This window comes from Macaca nemestrina, chromosome 7 (genome assembly GCF_043159975.1).
Source record: "Macaca nemestrina isolate mMacNem1 chromosome 7, mMacNem.hap1, whole genome shotgun sequence".
NCBI lineage: Eukaryota > Metazoa > Chordata > Mammalia > Primates > Cercopithecidae > Macaca > Macaca nemestrina.
This window is the reverse complement of record NC_092131.1, coordinates 78239734-78256766: the sequence shown is the minus strand read 5'-3', so window position 1 is coordinate 78256766 and position 17033 is coordinate 78239734. Positions and strand designations below refer to the sequence as shown.

Here is a 17033-nt window from a genome sequence, read left to right as displayed (position 1 = left end):
CTTGTTTCTGTTGTCACATCTCCTACTACATGACTCTAACTCCTCCTGCTTTCCTCTTACAGGGACCTCAGCATTCCTTGGCTCATGGCCCATTTCTTTCATCTGCAAAGTCAGCAAAAGGGTACTGAATCTCTCTCATTCTTTGAATCACTTCTGCTCTTCATATTCATCTGTCTGACCTAACTAGGAAAACTGTCCACTTTTAAGGTCTCATGTGACTGGACTGGACCCACCTGGATAACACAGTATAATCTCCCTGTTTCAAAATCCTTAACAACATCTACAAAGTTCCATTTGACCTATAAGGTAACATTCAAAGGTTCCAGGGATTAGGATGTAGACATCTTGGAGCGTCATTATTTAGCCTACCACAAATTGTAATTTTGTAATTTAAAAAAAAAAAACCCAATTATTTAATTAAAGTATAAAAGTCTATGATTTTCTATGTGGAGAAAATTCTAAACAGGAATGATTAAATCAAGTTCCTATTCAAGTGGCTTTAGTCCCCTGACTTGCATTATTTTTCAGAGACAGAATATTCAACATCATGACTTCCAAACCTACAATTCTTAACATTACTTCAACAGTATATTCATCAACAGAAACCAAGTATAGAGTAATAGGTATAACTCATATATCTGCTTCACCCAGACCATGACTCTGAACATCTTAAGCAAATATGCACTACAGTCCATACATTCTTATTTTGGGACAATACAACTTCCAAAATTTTATCTCTCTTATTTGCCTACTTATTTTTTAAATAAAAAATTTTCTAAATAACCAAAGACATCTGTATATAGTGTTCCTCCATTTTTTGCCAACCATATTTTCTCCAGTGAAAAGAACACAATAAAGTACAACTTGAAACTATGATAAACAGTGTCACCCTTCTGCATCTAAGTCCATGTATTTTGCCTTTGTCATGACTGCCAAGAGCACTTTATGCTAAAGCTTCAAAGCAGGCTTTTCTGTTTAACTAGCTGAATTAATAAAGGTAGTATGTACTTCCAGAATCAATTTAGTATGTAATACCACAATACTCAAAGTTATTTGCTATTTGATACAAATGTACTATTATAGTATCTTGGATTGCTGACTGGTTGAAAAAGAGCACTGAAACTGCTTTATATATTACATTCAAAGTGAGATCTAAGCAATCAGCTTATGAAATGAATTCTAAATGTTAGTTGTCTTTTCATTTTTAAAGTTATACAGAAACATTTGTTCAAAGTGGATAACATTATAACCTAAGTAGGGTGTTCGCTTTTGTTTTTAGCTTGAATCATTTAGAAGAGTTACCCAAAATGACATGGTTAATATACATGATTTGATGACTCTTTCTATGAAATGTAAATTTTACCTTTCTCCTTAAATGTACAGGTTTTTTGGCCAAAAGGTAATAAAATGTCTGCCTAACTCAGGTTTTTCTTTCTGTTTTTCTTTCTCGTTTGTTTTTATGAGTGAATATACAATTTAAAAGAATTCTAGGACAACAGGCATGGAACTGGGACTGTCCTGGACAACAGAGCATATGATCAGCCCATTTAATTTAGTGTATTAGAGCGACTCCCCTCCATTAGTCCATCCTCACTCTGTGTTTACCTTTGCTCCCTAACCTTCTTAAAGAATTGAAAAAAAGCAAAAATCATGTAAGATGTAGTTTTTCATTCTTCAAAAATGTACAGAAGCTACTGGATTTATGTAAATATTGTAAGATCTACATCCTAGTTGACATTCCACATTAGTAGATGAAATTAACATCTGTCACAAAGGTTGCTCTGAAGCTAATCAGTTATTTCTGAGTACTTATAATCTGGTAAAGGAAAGTTAGGCATGAGTGATTGGCCTTACTACTCAAGCAACAACTGATGCCCTGTGTCCAACTAGTTAGACATGAGTTATCTGAAGATAAAGTTTACAAGGCACAGTACTTGACTAACAGACATCTAGTAAATTCAGACCTCTAGTACAGCTGGAGATGTCTGCTGCCTTTTCATTACCAAGACACTACCAGTAAGTCATGTGCAAAAAGCCTCTATGGAAGTTGTCCATTGTACTAAAGTTCTAAAGTTCCAAACGCATCAAAGAAAAGCACCTTTCTAGACCATTAGGGAAAACTACTTTACTATATGCTGCTCAGTACTCATTCAGGGCAGGAATCCTTAGAATTGAACTGAATTATGAATGTGCTTTAGGTCAAGTCATCTCTCTCTCTATATATATACACTTGTATCTACATTTTTGTACCAAGTTTGAGGAAAGTACAATTAGTCTACAAGGGAAGTAAGTGTTGGCATTAGCCCTGCACACAGACAATGTGAAGGGATGCAAGGCAATTCACAATTAAATTCAACCACTGAAGTGGAAAGAAAACTTCTACTTAGCTTGTGATTGATCATGTACAAGTGGGAGTAAGTTTACCTTCAAGTGGCTTCATTCACAACTGACAAAAAATAAGCAAGCAAACAAACTTTATTAAAAGAATAAACATACGTATTTGTGAAGAATGACCCTTAGCAAATATACAACACAAATACTACTTCTAAAAGGAAAGTAGGTCGGGCACGGTGGCTCATGCCTGTAATCCCAGCACTTTGGGAGGCCAAGGCGGGTGGATCACCTGAGGTCAGGAGTTCAAGACCAGCCTGGTCAACATAGTGAAACTCTATCTCTACGAAAAATACAAAAATTAGCCATGTGTGGTGGCATGTGCCTGTAATCCCAGCTACTCAGGAGGCTGAGGCAGGAGAATTGCTCGAACCTGGTAGGTGGAGGTTACAGTGAGCTGAGATCACATCACTGCACTCCAGTCTGGGGGACAGAGCGAGACTCCATCTCTAAATAAATAAATACGAAAAGCAAACCCTGAAAGGCACTTTTCTTAAGGACCCTTAGTTGTTTTCTCAGAACCTGCTCAGAATCAGTATACTATTCAAGAAAGATTCATTGACTTATACTGGTAGCTAAAATTCTTTACATCTACTAATTTTGAACCACAATGATCAATATATGGTCTTACCATAATCTCTTCTTCCAAAACACTTGGTGGCCACATCTTACTGGAAAGAAGGCCAATTCAATTACACAAGGTAATTAACTTCTTTGGATAAAGACAGTGGCATCTGAAAATTTCCAGGTGGGTAAGGACTGGCTATCTCCACAATTTTGTTACCAGAAAAGCAAATTCCAAACCAAATTCTGCTACACAAACAGAAATATATTTCAAAAAAAATTAACAATTAGACGTATTATAGATCATACGATTCCTCAAGGGTGAGGAGTATCTCCCAAACAGGCAGATTTAGTATCTCTAAAAGAGATATAAAAATATCTCTCGAATTTCACTAATTTCCCCAATGAGAGTCCAGTTCTAATGTTTGCTGTATTGATTATAAATACTGAAGGAGTGGGAAGTGGGGGGAATCTTGCCACCAATAAGAGAATCCTTGTAGTAGTGACCTCCGAAGTGACTAGGATTCTAGCTGGCTACTAATTGGGATGTGAATTCCAGACAAGGGAAGCCTTCTAGACTAAGGAATAATTTCAATAAATCAATAATACCACATTGTCAAAGTTTAAGCATTTTTAAGTAAATTTCAGCCAACATAATAAGAAGATTTAAATTTCTTCCCACTGTCTGATAATTCCAAACTCTTTGTACAAATCTATGGCCTTTCAAGCAAGTGAATAAAGTATTGGGAGGATCTGCTTTTTACATAGTAGCTATGTGACTTGAGGTAAATAATTTAATCTCTCCAACCTGTACTTTCCTCATCCTTAAAACAGATAAAATTACTACAACGAAGCGCTGCTGTGAAAATCAGAAATGACAAATGAAAAGCCAAGATACAGATTGGCACACAAAGTAAATGTCAGGAAGGTTTTGTTCCTGGAGGCTCCCCTCTGCTGGCCATTGTACTGTGAGAGAAACTGCCAGTTCAAGGTGCTACTCACGGAATTTTCCAGAAGAGGCCCTGGAACCTTGTCTATCACGACCCAAGTCTCCTGGGATAAGCTTTTCAAAATTCTTACAGACAGGTCATCATGAAGTTGTCCCTCGGAGCTCAAATGTGACACTCATAAAATTTCTAAAGAGGACTACTCCACTTGTAAAAAGCAACCTCCAAGATCTCTTTCCACTGTTATCGCTAAGTGATTTAGCGCGGCCATTTCTTCTGGCTCTAGGAACAGGAAGGTCAGAGCTTTGCTGTCTGTTCTTTTCTGCCCTCAGGTGCCATGAATCTCAGAAGCCCGCAGACTTTGCCTATTGTCACTGTTTCAGGTCTATTCACCACCACTGATTCAAAGTCATCACCAAAGATTAACTGATATCATTCCCCAACAATTTCCTGCTTTTGACAATGGTGAAAAAGCTACAGCTGTTTGGTCAAGTGGTTGTAACCTCTAGTGTTACTGTTCTGACAGTCTAACTGCACTAACCAATCTCTAAATAACTGCAACTCTTGTTGGACACCCATGTTCTTACTTGCAGCTTTCCATATTAGAGACACAGACCAAGCCTTTCAAGGATGCTAAATACAAAGATAATACCAGCTTTGCACCACAGAACTATACAGATGTCTCAAAATGGACAGTAGACCTCACCTTTCTGTAGGCTAAGAAATAGTCTCATGTCTCATCTTAATAATCTCTTTTTCCTGTGGCAAAGAAGTCACACTTAAATGTCTCCAAATTCCTCCTACTCCCTCTGCCAAACGCTGCCTTAAGTGTGTTCCTCCCTAAATTCTAACCATGATCTCCTAGCACTATGAAAAGCACATAGCCACTTTTTGCAATGATAAGAACTCCCTGGTCCAATCCAAGAGGCCCTACCAGAACACTAGCCTACCTCCATTTCTCAACAATATGAGGAGTTAGAAGGGAGGGGGGAAATGGTCATGCTTAATTGATAAAAAGCTTAAGAAAGAGGGTCTTGAATAAACATTCGACTATTGATAAATGATCTAATTTAATCAAGTCTTTGGAACTTAATTCTAGCACCTCAACTAGAACTGAATCCCTGGTCTCTCTCTAGCTAGTCATTCACCCAAAACAAAGAAACAGTTCCATAATCATCCCGTAATTATTGTGTCATTAATACGATGGATTTAGACAACCGAGGAAAAGGCTCTGTATTTTTGGTATGTACAAAACTGACAGTTTAAAAATTTTGATTAACACTTTAACCTAACAGATTAATCTTTATTAATAATTAATGAAAAGTGCTTTTGTTTTTAAGAAAATTTGAAATTTACATCAACATAAATGTCGATGAATAAATTTCAAGCAAAAAAATTCCTATCAAAAGTCAGCTTAAGCCATTTACAGCAAGCTCATTTAATGATACATGGATTTCATATTTGAACACATTATTTTATTCGATGTAGAAATATGTTTCTGTTTGTGACATATCAAGTTAGAATTTGATTATATTCAGATTATTTTTATTCCATTGTTTATGAAAAAGAAAAGAGATACAGGCCGGGCGCGGTGGCTCAAGCCTGTAATCCCAGCACTTTAGTAGGCTGAGGCGGGTGGATCACGAGGTCAGGAGATGGAGACCACCCTGGCTAACATGGTGAAACCCTGTCTCTACTAAAAATACAAAAAACTAGCCGGGCGTGGTGGCGGGCGCCTGTAGTCCCAGCTACTCGGAGGCTGAGGCGGGAGAATGGCGTGAACCCGGGAGGCGGAGCTTGCAGTGAGCCGAGATCGCGCCACTGCACCCCAGCCTGGGCGACAGAGCGAGATTCCGTCTCAAAAAAAAAAAAAAAAGAAAAGAGATACAGCTCTTTATTTAAAATGCTGAATACTCTTTTAATTTCATCTTAACCATCTATTATCTTGTGAAAATTCTGTATACTGAAACAAGCTTCAACTGTCAATATATAATACTTCATACATATACCACAGTTCTTCCAATGCCTGGTTGAAAATAAATAATGAAACATAACACAATAGGATCCTTACTTGGACTGATGAAAACTATGTGCTATGAACTGAAGAGTATGATTACAGCAATGCTACATACCTGTAGATTTTTTTTTAGTAAAAAATAGATTTTTTTAACTTTTAGTTTCAGGGGTACATGTACAGTTTTGTTATATAGGTAAACTTGTGTCATGGGAGGCTGTACAGATTATTTTGTCACCCAGGTACTAAGCCTAGTACCCCAAAATTGATTTTTTCAAAGCAGGAAATAATATATTGCCTGACTGTAGATTTTAAATGTTCTCACCACACACACAAGAAAAGATAAGTCTGTGAGATGATGGACATGTTAATTAGCTTGATTTAATCACCGCACAATGCATACATATATCAAAATATTACATCATATATCATAGTATATATAATTTTTATTAGTAAATTATACCTTAATAATGCTGGGGAGGGAGAAAGAATCTTGTAGGATCACCTGCAGTGTTAAAAAGGGAACTCAATGTGAGACAGGTAATTCAGACAGTCAGAACTATGAAAATATCAAATACTAATTTACAAAAGTATAAAAACACCACTTACTTATTATGATCCCAATGACACCAAGAATATGTACCATATGTACAATTTGATTAGGAAGCTTCTGAATATCTTTTCAGATGGTGCTAACCATTAGATCTCAATGTTCAGCTGCCCACAGTAGCTAAAATACTTGCCATAATACAAGTGGTAACCCTTTAATCTAATGTTCCACTTTTCTGGCCTTTTCAATTTACCACTCGATTCTTTATTTCTAGTTTTTAACTCCCCCTTCAGTCCTCTCCTCCCCAATCTCTCTGACTGTACAAGACATTGTGTGAAATAATGTCAATACTTTCACAAAAGGCTGTATAACATGCCACTCCTATCCAGAATTGATACGGAACCAAACAAACTGAAAAATACAAATGCTCATCATTGCAGTGGATATTTACGTAACTGCAAATAAGCAATCTCTTTAATATTTTCACCTTATACTGAGCAATTGCTCAGGTTGAGAGAATCACCTAACTATAAGAACATTGAGCGTAGGAAAAAAATCAAACTAATTATCAACAACACCAGGTATCATGCACATTCATACTTTACATTCAAATTTTCATTACTCAATTAATACTTTTCAACCATTTTATAATACATGTGGGGAAAAGTGGCTGCTGACAAATAAGGAGAGAAGCATTCAGAAATTCCTGAAATTGTGCCTAAAAACAAGCAATAAATTCACTAGTTCCTCATCAATCAGTGTAGTCAGAATAGATGCCAATGAACTAGTGAAGGGTGTATATTTTTTTCCTTTTCACCAAAATAAGTTGAACAAAATTCCTGTGTGATTGCATATTTTAAAATCTAAGTTTCATGTTTGCCAACATTGCTAAGCTACTATATCAATTGTCTGGCTTAAGCCAAATAAAACCTTTCATAACTTTGGAAGAAACTTCTACACAGGAAACTGTAGATTTGGACAGGCGAAATTTGTCTGAAAATGCATTGTTTTTATACCAATTCTTAACTATTCAAATTACATGATATTCCATAACAGCCATAGTGGCCATATAATTGAAGACTCGGTATATTTAATGATCTGTTTTTCTAGGTGAGACCAGAAAAAGAAAGAAACAGAATGATGTGAATTTCTCTGCTGCCAAATAACTTCAAGTGGTGCTATCACAATTGGTTTTTAACGGTACAAAAATATTTGGTTGATAGTATTAAAAGAATTCCTGTGGGAAATATCTCATATTCTTATAGATAAAAAAATTTTTTGAATAGCTGTATGCAAAATCACCATTTTCTTTGTATCTAAATTCTATCAATAGAAAGAGGGAAATGAGGCCGGGCGCAGCGACTCATGCCTGTAATCCTAGCACTTTGGGAGGCCGAAGCAGGTGGGTCACTTGAATGCAGGAGTTCAAGACCATCCTGGCAACATGGGAAAACCCTGTCTCTAATAAAAATATAGAAAATCATCCAGGCATGGTGGCACATACCTGTAGTCTCAGCTACTTGGGAGGCTGAGGTGGGAGAATCACCTGAGCTTGGGAAGTTGAGGCTGCAGTGAGCTCAGACTGTGCCACTGTACTCCAGCCTGAGTGACTAGAGTAAGACCCTGAGGAAGGAAGGAAGGAAGGAAGGAAGGAAGGAAGGAAGGAAGGAAGGAAGGAAGGGAGGGAGGGAGGGAGGGAGGGAGGGAGGGAGGGAGGGAGGGAGGGAGGGAGGGAGGGAGGGAGGGAGGGAGGGAGGGAGGAAGGAGAGGGATAGGGAGAGGGCGAGGGCGAGGGTGAGGGCTTGTCTTGTTTTGTTCCAACATATTCCAACAATAAGGAAAGATTTAAGAAATTGAAATCACATTTTCAAAATCACTCTAAAGTAATCCTGGGAAAACTAAAAGATGAGTAGTATCTTTTATTATTAAAAAAACACCCTATATTTTTATCTCTATTTCCACATTTGGGTTTAGATCTTTCACATTAAACAAGGTGATAGTGCAAGATCAGAGGTCAAAGATTAATTACCGTTATACATAAATCAAAGCAAACAAATATAAAAACAAAGCAAGGAAAGAAACTTCATGTTACCATCAACATCTATAAGACTGCATTCTACCAACTTCTAACAGTCTGAGTCCAGCCTTGCAATCTTGATCATTATACTAGTTTTTTGGCATAGTTTGAGAGCTTATTCAATGATTCCAGTCTAATACACACACATACACACACACACACAGTTTCATGTAATTATCCATTACACTCTTCCTTAAAATATTTATAAATAATTACTGATTGTGGTTTTCTAAAGGTTTTATAATGGGGCGTGGAGTTCCATGAGAGATAAGTGGTAGTTAGCGGGAATATCTAAAAAAGACTTGTGATTGGCTTAGCCAAACTGATAACTCAACTGTTTCCCAGTAAATTTGCCTTCTCATCTCAATATGACATTTCTGCATATGCATAACCAATTATGTTATATTAGCTATCATCAGATGGAACAATTTAGCAAACAACCTCTAGATGTTAGCATGACACAGAATTGCAATCCCCCCAAGTCATTTCCAAGCACCTTCCTTCTCATGTATTAAGCGATGATCTGCAAATAAGCTTTCAGTTTTGGTCTTGAGAACCAGAATTTTGAACTGTGTTCCCAAAGGCCGCACCATCATCTATTTTATTTCCTTTTTTAAAAATCAAGTGAAACACCATTGACATTGCACTTGTAATTGAAAAGGAGTTAAATCATCTTTCTGTCAAAAATAATAAAAAGCAATGAAAATATGCTTTGCTTTTATCAGCAAATGTGTCTTTCATGTAATAATAATTAGATTAGTCCTTAAGGAATGCTGACAGGTTGAGATTTGAGAAACTGTTTCAAAACATAACTACTTCTAAGATTTGCCCTGATACAGAGGGCAGGAAAAAGATGTCACCTGGGCCTTACAGCCATATTGCTTGTTTAATATTATAATTTTAATTATACATTGAGATAAGAATAAGATAATAAATAAAAATTTCTTTTGTTAATAAGACAGTATGCTAGTCTATAGAGCTTTAAGCTTTAGTCAATAACAGCATTTATCATGTACATATTTACCAAGCAGTATGTGTAATATGTTACACATATTGTCTTTAAACCTTAAAGTAATCCTAGATGTCACAAATACACATTCATCGACTTACAAATGTTCTGTATTCTCTAGTAAGGTCATTAACAGTTATTCATAAATAAATTAGTGAAGACTTATATACAATCATCTCACAAAAAAGGTAATAATCATTAGAAAATAAAGTTATAAATCTCCCATAAAAGCTATGATAGGAGCCTGGTCAAAATGAACAGCACAGTCATGAAGTATGGTCTTCTGGGGCAAGTTTTTAAATCTTACTAATAATATTCCAGTAACCGCCACCACCACCATACACAGTGTACTTTTACTCTTTCAGATTGATCTCAATTCTGAATCCAAAGGCCCAAATGAATTCATGCTTTTATCAAATGAGCCAATCATCCAATTCTTCCCAGCCCGAGGACTACAAGGCTTAATGGTTTTAACTTCACAGTCTTACAGGATATTCTTGTGAAAACTGTCAAATAGTATATACCTATTTAAAAAAGGTTTATAAGTATGTGAATTGATAGAAAAATATAAAGCAGAATTTCTATTTGGGATTGTGAGATATGTGTTGAGCCCTCGTTTTTTGCAGTCTATAATACAAAATATAAAAAAAAACTTCAGCATCTGGAGGTTATACAAGGATAATGAAGCTCTTTAAAATATAGTTAAACATAGATAATCTACTACATATATATTCCACATTTGCAATACATAAATACATATATAATATACAGTTCCAAAATATAATCCTGTGACATTCTTAAACCTGAAAAGAAATTTAAATTTTAAAAATACAGGCAGGGCACAGAGACTCATGCCTGTAATCCCAGCACTTTGGGAGGCTGAAGTGGGAGGATCACTTGAGGCCAGGAAATCAAGAACAGCCTGGGCAACATAGTAAGACATTGTCTCTATAGAAAAATTTTTAAAATTAGCCAGATGTGGTGGCACACACTTGTAGTCCCAAACGCTTGGGACGCTGTGGCAGGAGGATCACATTAGCCAGGCATCTGAGGCTGCAGTGAGCTATGATTGTGCACTGTACTTGTAGTCTGTGCCTTATCTCAAAAAATTAAATAATAAAAATAAAATTAGAGTACTATAATTATATTACTTAAGAATCACTTAATAGGCCAGGCCCAGTGGCTCATACCCAATGGGATTCCTTAAATCCCAGCACTTTGGGAGGCCAAGGTCGGAGGACCTCTTGAGCCCAGGAGTTCCAGACCAGCCTGGGCAATATGGCAAAATACCATCTCTACTAAAAATTTCAAAATTAGCCAGGCATGGTCGCCCACACCTGTAGACCCAGCTACTCAAGGGGCTGAGGTGAGAGGATCACTTAAGCCCAGAGGGCGAGACTACACTGAGTTGTAATTGTGCTACCGCACTCCAGCCTGGGCAAGAGAGTAAGACCCTGTCTAAAAAAAAAAAAGAATCACAGTAAAATGACAAAGTCTATACTTCATCATTAAATCAGAAATCAGTAGACATATAATATAGTCAATTATACAATCAGAATAAAAATATATACACCTAAGCCCCAAAGACGATCATTAGCTTAAAAGGAGTTTGTTGGTCCAGGGAAGTTGGATTGGTCAAGCACCTAATTACTTTCGGCTTTCTCAATCTATATGGAATGTGTGGAGTATCTAAAATTAGTAATAAAGAGAAAAATAACACCACAACTATTAAGAAAACAATGTATAATATAATTAAAGTGAAACAATTACAAGCAAAGTAACGCTACTTTCAAACCAAGACACTAACCTTACTTCTTTAGTGAGCTATCTACTTAAAATCTCACTGTTAAATTTCTTTGGCCAAAAGATGATTCTGAAAAGTGAAACTATATGCCAGGAGTCTTACAAATGCTATTACTCTATTAAAGTACATTTAAGAGTAAAATATCAGTCGTCTTTCTAATAAGGTAACAGCCAAAATGAACAGTCATATTAATTGCATCAAGCATCCCTAAAGTAACACTGCTCATTTGAAAAAAAAAAAGTATGTGTGTGTGTTTGTTTGTGTGGTAGGTAGGTAGATGATGTACTATGAAACCAAACTAGCTCTTCCTCTGGAATTTTTTTCCTTGCTTTAAAACAATTCCTCCTCAGTCTATATATTCAAGGTTTCTTTGATAGTAGAAAGTAACAGTGTTTCAAAGTGAAGTTAATTATATTATTTCTTACCCTCCTGAAAACAATAATCATGTAAACTAACAGAATACATATCTTTATATACAACCAGGTTTCAATGTCACGCACTTGCAAACTAAATAAATAAACATAATGTAAATGAAACCCTGGATCAATACTTCTCAAAAAGAAAGAATAACATATTACATATCCACACATTGTTACATACAAAAAGCAAGACTAGATTTTTCACCTAAACTAGAAGATGAAAGAAATAATTCTTTACTTATATGTCAGTATATACTTAGGGTACGTTATTTAAGTAAATATTTTTTGTTGAAATGCCATCACAATGTTTCAAGTCTAATTTTGTCTGCTACATAGAGAACAACTCTACTCTAAATTCTAAATAATAACAATAATAATTTAGAGGTGAGTTTCTCAGGGAAACTTACACAGCCTTGTATACCTCAGTTGCTCATCTCAAAGGAAATGTCCTATGATGTTACTGAAACTGTCAGCTAGTATTTCCAATGCTCATATGATCTATGTTAGTATTTAGGGAGCTCCCGAACAAAGTGAATGAAAAACTTCTTAACACATTTAAGACAACAGATGTGGAAGACTCAGAAAGATCAGGAGAACCTTCTGCTGTAAGTTTCATATGACTCCAGCCCACATAGTAAATTGTAAATGATTTCAAATCCTCTGCTTTCTCCTGAAACATCCACTCCCCAAACCCCTGTCATCCTTCCTCATAGCTGACATCCTCATAAAGGACTTCAAAAAAAAACTGAAATGAAAGACAAAAGAACTCCCTCCCACTTCTTTAACTCCACACTGACACTCTGCCATTCTTACTGTCACAACACACAGAGATCCCTGTATCCTGTGATGGACCTTCAGCTGTCTTAATTTTGTTTCTGCTGGGATAGCAATATATTCTGAAAGAGATGACAGATGATAGAGAAATTGAAAAAGTCCTCTGTCCAGAAACACTATCTAGTATATATTTATTTACAGTATTCTGTATATAAATAAGCCTCAAGTTCACATATATAAATCTAACCCCAACTTTTTTATAACCTTAAAAAAAAAAAATCAGAGTTAGATCTTTACCTTAACTATCCCAAACAGTCAAACTTTTCAAACTTCTTTGAGAGACAGAAGAAACTACCAAAACAAATACAAAAGGAAAGGATTCCCCTTATAAATCAGTCACCTATCAGGGCTGATGGTTTTCCCTTTCCAGTATTTCTCCCGGTCTCTCCCCCAAGAGTCTTGGCTCATGTTCCAACTGCTCATGACTGAACTCTGGTGCTCTTTCTGCCATAACATTTTTGGCATTCTAAAACCTCCACACAGCAAATCCATGTTTCAGATGTCCTTGGTATGATGTCGCTGTGAAAAGATTACTGAGGCTTCTCGCAATTTGAGTTTAATTCAAGGCCTTTTCATAACTGTACTTCCCTTAAAGACCCCAGCCACCACCTTCAGGCCTGCTGCATTCCATAAGTGCTTGCTGTCCCTCTCCCTCTGCTCTCATCTCACTCTCTCCATGTAACACGCCTCTTGGTAGCTTCCAAGACACCTGGAATTCACCCTCCATTTTAAAATCCCACTACCAAACCTCTTGAGCCATGGATCAGTCTCTCCATCCTGAACTCCATAAGGAAGTTGGGGGCGGGGAGGAGGGAGAATTCAAGCTGGTCAAAACAAAGTCTATCAATATTACTTTGACCCAATTTGAATATTCTCTGACACTACATCACTTGCTTTAGAATTTAGAAAAGTTAAAATTGTACAGAATTACCTTTGCTTTTTGAGAAATTTTATTGTACATTGTATATGTGGTTATGAAGCATTGCTGTTTAATTAACTGGTCTGCATCCAAATGGAGAGGGTTGTATACAAGGCTTTCACAGTGCCTAGGAGAGTGCTCCTGCTTACCCACAATAGACATTCCACAATACTGATGTGGAAAAGGAGCATGATATGACTTGCATCAGCATTAGACAAAATGTGTCATTTTCTTCGAAGTTGCAAACAGTTGACATTACCCGTAATATAAAAGTAAAGTTCCATAAATAAATTCCTGGCACTCATTGTTACCTTAGTCTAGAACTTTCACAACTTTCTAGATCGGTTATTTTTTTCCACCTGGGGTTTTTAACATCCCTGTGCTCAGTGCCGCAACTCACAACCCTCAAGGTTTAGCAAACTCTGTTACACATAGTTTAAAGAAAGCAATTCATGATTATTCAAGTGATAATTGGAAAGCAAAAGGAGTGCTAGCCAGTCCTCCAGGGCTGAAAAATTCAGCACCTTTAGAGACCTCTGTCTCCACCCCCTGAAACGCTGGCTGTTTACACTAAGAAGACTGGCGCCATGGCCCCCTCTCCCTCACATCTGTATCACCCCCTTCCATGCAACATCCCTCTGGATAGCTCCAGAGGCAACCTGAAAATCCAAATTGCAACTGTAAACAGTGGTGACTGGACTGAGTCTCCTCCGGGGGTGGCCTGGCCCCAGATAACGGCCCTTCTTCCAACCTGCCTTGAGTGGCCGCTGTCCAGAGCCCCACAGCCTCAAACTTAAGGGCACAGCCAGCCTTGGGATGTTCCTGGACATCACCCCCACCACTTCAACGTCCTACTATCAGCATCCCGGGAATGAAAAATAGGAAGGTTGCAACTTTCAGGTTTTGTCGTTGGAAAATGTGTTTCCATGTTCATACAGAGGTGGAACTAAAAGATGACAGGGCCTTGGGTAGCTGCAGTCCTGGTCAGTTTAGCTGACAGGTGAGAAATTTCTTGTCTCCAGGCCATTCCAGGGGCACTCTGGTGCAGGAAGTAGGATTCCGGCACCAGGAATGCGCTGGTCCAGGGTCCATAGGGGAAGGGGACAGAGGAGAAGAAAACTGGGAAGTCTCAAGGACAAGGAGGGGCGCGGCGAGGAAAGGGCAAGATACCTGGAAATTGTCATGAGAAGGATGGAAATGGGTGAGGAGTAGGCGGACTGGAGACAAATCGGTGAATAGAGGAAGATGGGGCGAGAGGAGGATGAGCAACAGCGAGCGCAGTGCCTCGGGCTGCGGGCGTCCAGCCGCGGCGGGGCCAGTCGCTTCCAGAGCGCCGACGAGGCTGGCGGCCGGCCGAGCCCCGGGAGCCGGAAAGTTGGCGCAGAGAGGGCCAGCTGGGCAGCGCCCCCTGCGCCGCGGGGAGGCGCCGGGCTGGCAACGGCGCGGCGACTTACCTTCTGGTCGACGATGGAGCAAGCCATCTCGCGGACGTGCGCCAGGCTGTAGTCCCCAGACGAGTCCTGCAGCAGCAGCACTGGCTCACGGCTCAGGCCGATCTGCAGATGGAACGAGATGCCTCCGACCGGGGCCGCGACGGGAGCCAAGAAAGGCGCGGGCCCGGGCCCGGACCCTGGGACCAGTGCGGCGGCAGCTGCCGCAGCGGCTGCCGCCACGGGCAGCAGGGGGCTGGGCGGCCGCAGGACCGGAGGGGCGCTCATCGCTCAGCGGGGCGCGGGGCCGGGCAGCCGAGGGCGGGGGCCGGCGGCGCGGCAGCCGAAAAGTTTTGCAGCGGCTGAACCAGGAGCTTCTCTCTCCGAGAGCCGAGACGGAAAATAAAAACTTTCCGGAAAAGTCCCCGCGCGGGGGGAGGGCGAGGGGATGAGGATCAGGAGGGGAGTGGACTGAGGGGAGGAGATGGGGAGGAGGGAAAATGGCCGAGGCGGGAGGACTCTGCGGCCCGGAGCGCGGCCGCCGGCGCGGGGCCGCCGGCGCGGGGGAGGTGCCGCCGCCGCCGCCAAGAAGCTGCCGCCTGGCGCGCTCGGAAGGACGGGGCGGCGGGTCGGCGCGGCCAGAGCGCCGGGCGGGGGCGTGAGGGGCGGGGAAGGGGAGCTGGGGGCGGGCACTGCGGAGCCACCACCCGGCGGGCGCGGGAGTCGCAGGAGCAGTGGCCGTAGGGTGCCCGGTCGCCGCCCCCTACGCCCGCAGTTCCCGAGGCCTGAGCCTCCGCGAGCCGGGATAGGACCGAGTGGCGGGGCTCGGAGCCGCCTCGGCAGGAGCGGCCCTTCCCTCCCTGCAGGGACTCCAGTCCTCGCGGGTCCCGCTGCCCCGACTGCGGACGGAGTGGATGGGGCGCACCTCCTCACACCCGCTTCCTGGGGTCGCGAACTTCCCGGGCCCCACGGTCCCTGCCACCTCTTCCAAATGCTCGAGGACTACGCACTTCTACAAGTGAGGTGACTTTTGAGGAATTCAAGAATGCTGATCACAGCGGTTCCCCTTGGGTCTTACCTTCGGAGGGTCAAGGGAGGATGGGTCATCCGGAAACCACTTACATCCAGGCCCCTCTGGGAGCCCTGGGGTTTGTTGCCAAAGAGGGTAGAAGCCAATCCACAGAAAGGGATTTAAACTTGTCCCTACCCTTTTTGTCGCTCTGACACGCCATTACAGCCAACCCTACCTACTCCACCCCAGCTCCTAAGGCACCGGATATACACAGTGATCTAAAGAGAGGGTCGCTTTGGAAAGAAAAGGCATTGACTGCCCAAGGGCAGGAGGTGGGTCTGACGCGGTTTCCTTTCCTTTACCTTATTCTTTGCGCCTGAAGTTTCTCCTTTGGAGCTTCAGAAACTATTTTCCTTCTCCTCTAAAGTCTGTTATATAGGAGCAGTGCTCCCACCTCAGCCCCGCCACCATGATCACAAGCACAGCCATCAGGATTGTTCACAACCTGCCCTAATTTGGATCGTTTATTTTTGTTGTTTTGGCAGGGTAGGGATTGTTTTACATTCGTTGGAGATGAATTCTAATTCTCTCCTCCCACCAGGGTGGGCTTCATGGGTGTGCGACTGTGCAGTTGTATAGGCCACAGCTCATAAGACCCGTGTTTGGTTTAATGTTCTGGAACAATAGTCTGCTGTCGCTGTTTCGTTCTTCATAATTTTTAACCAAGGAGTCTTACATTTGTATTTTGCAATGGGCCACGCAGATTATGTAGTCAGCGCTGCCTCTCTCTTCTCCACTTCCCGAGACTTTCCCCTTCCCCTGCTTAAGTACACACATACATACCTAAGCAAACATTTTGTATTTTGTATAGTTTATTTTGTTCTGATATATTTATTTATTTATTTATTGTCTTCTGCCTGTGGCCTAAGATATTGCAAGGTGGCTTCCTTTAGAACGGTGTTCCCAGGGTCGATAATGGAGCCTCAACACTGCAAGGCTGCACAACTACATTGAAGAGACTTGAATTTATTCTCTGAATTTGATGGTTTGATAAGGTCTACCT

At 40.5% G+C, this 17033-nt stretch overlaps 1 protein-coding gene across 2 annotated transcripts in view; it reads right to left on the bottom strand.

Annotated features, from left to right (window-relative positions):
- Positions 1 to 15582, bottom strand: part of LOC105477914 (protein kinase D1) — a 373044-nt gene extending 357462 nt beyond the window's left edge. For both annotated transcript variants that reach the window (XM_011734785.3, XM_011734786.3), the window contains exon 1: positions 14983 to 15582. In XM_011734785.3, coding sequence (XP_011733087.2) covers positions 14983 to 15246 — 264 coding nt within the window. In that variant the 5' untranslated portion in view covers positions 15247 to 15582. The remainder of the gene's footprint in view (positions 1 to 14982) is intronic.
- Between the last annotated feature and the right edge of the window lie 1451 nt (positions 15583 to 17033).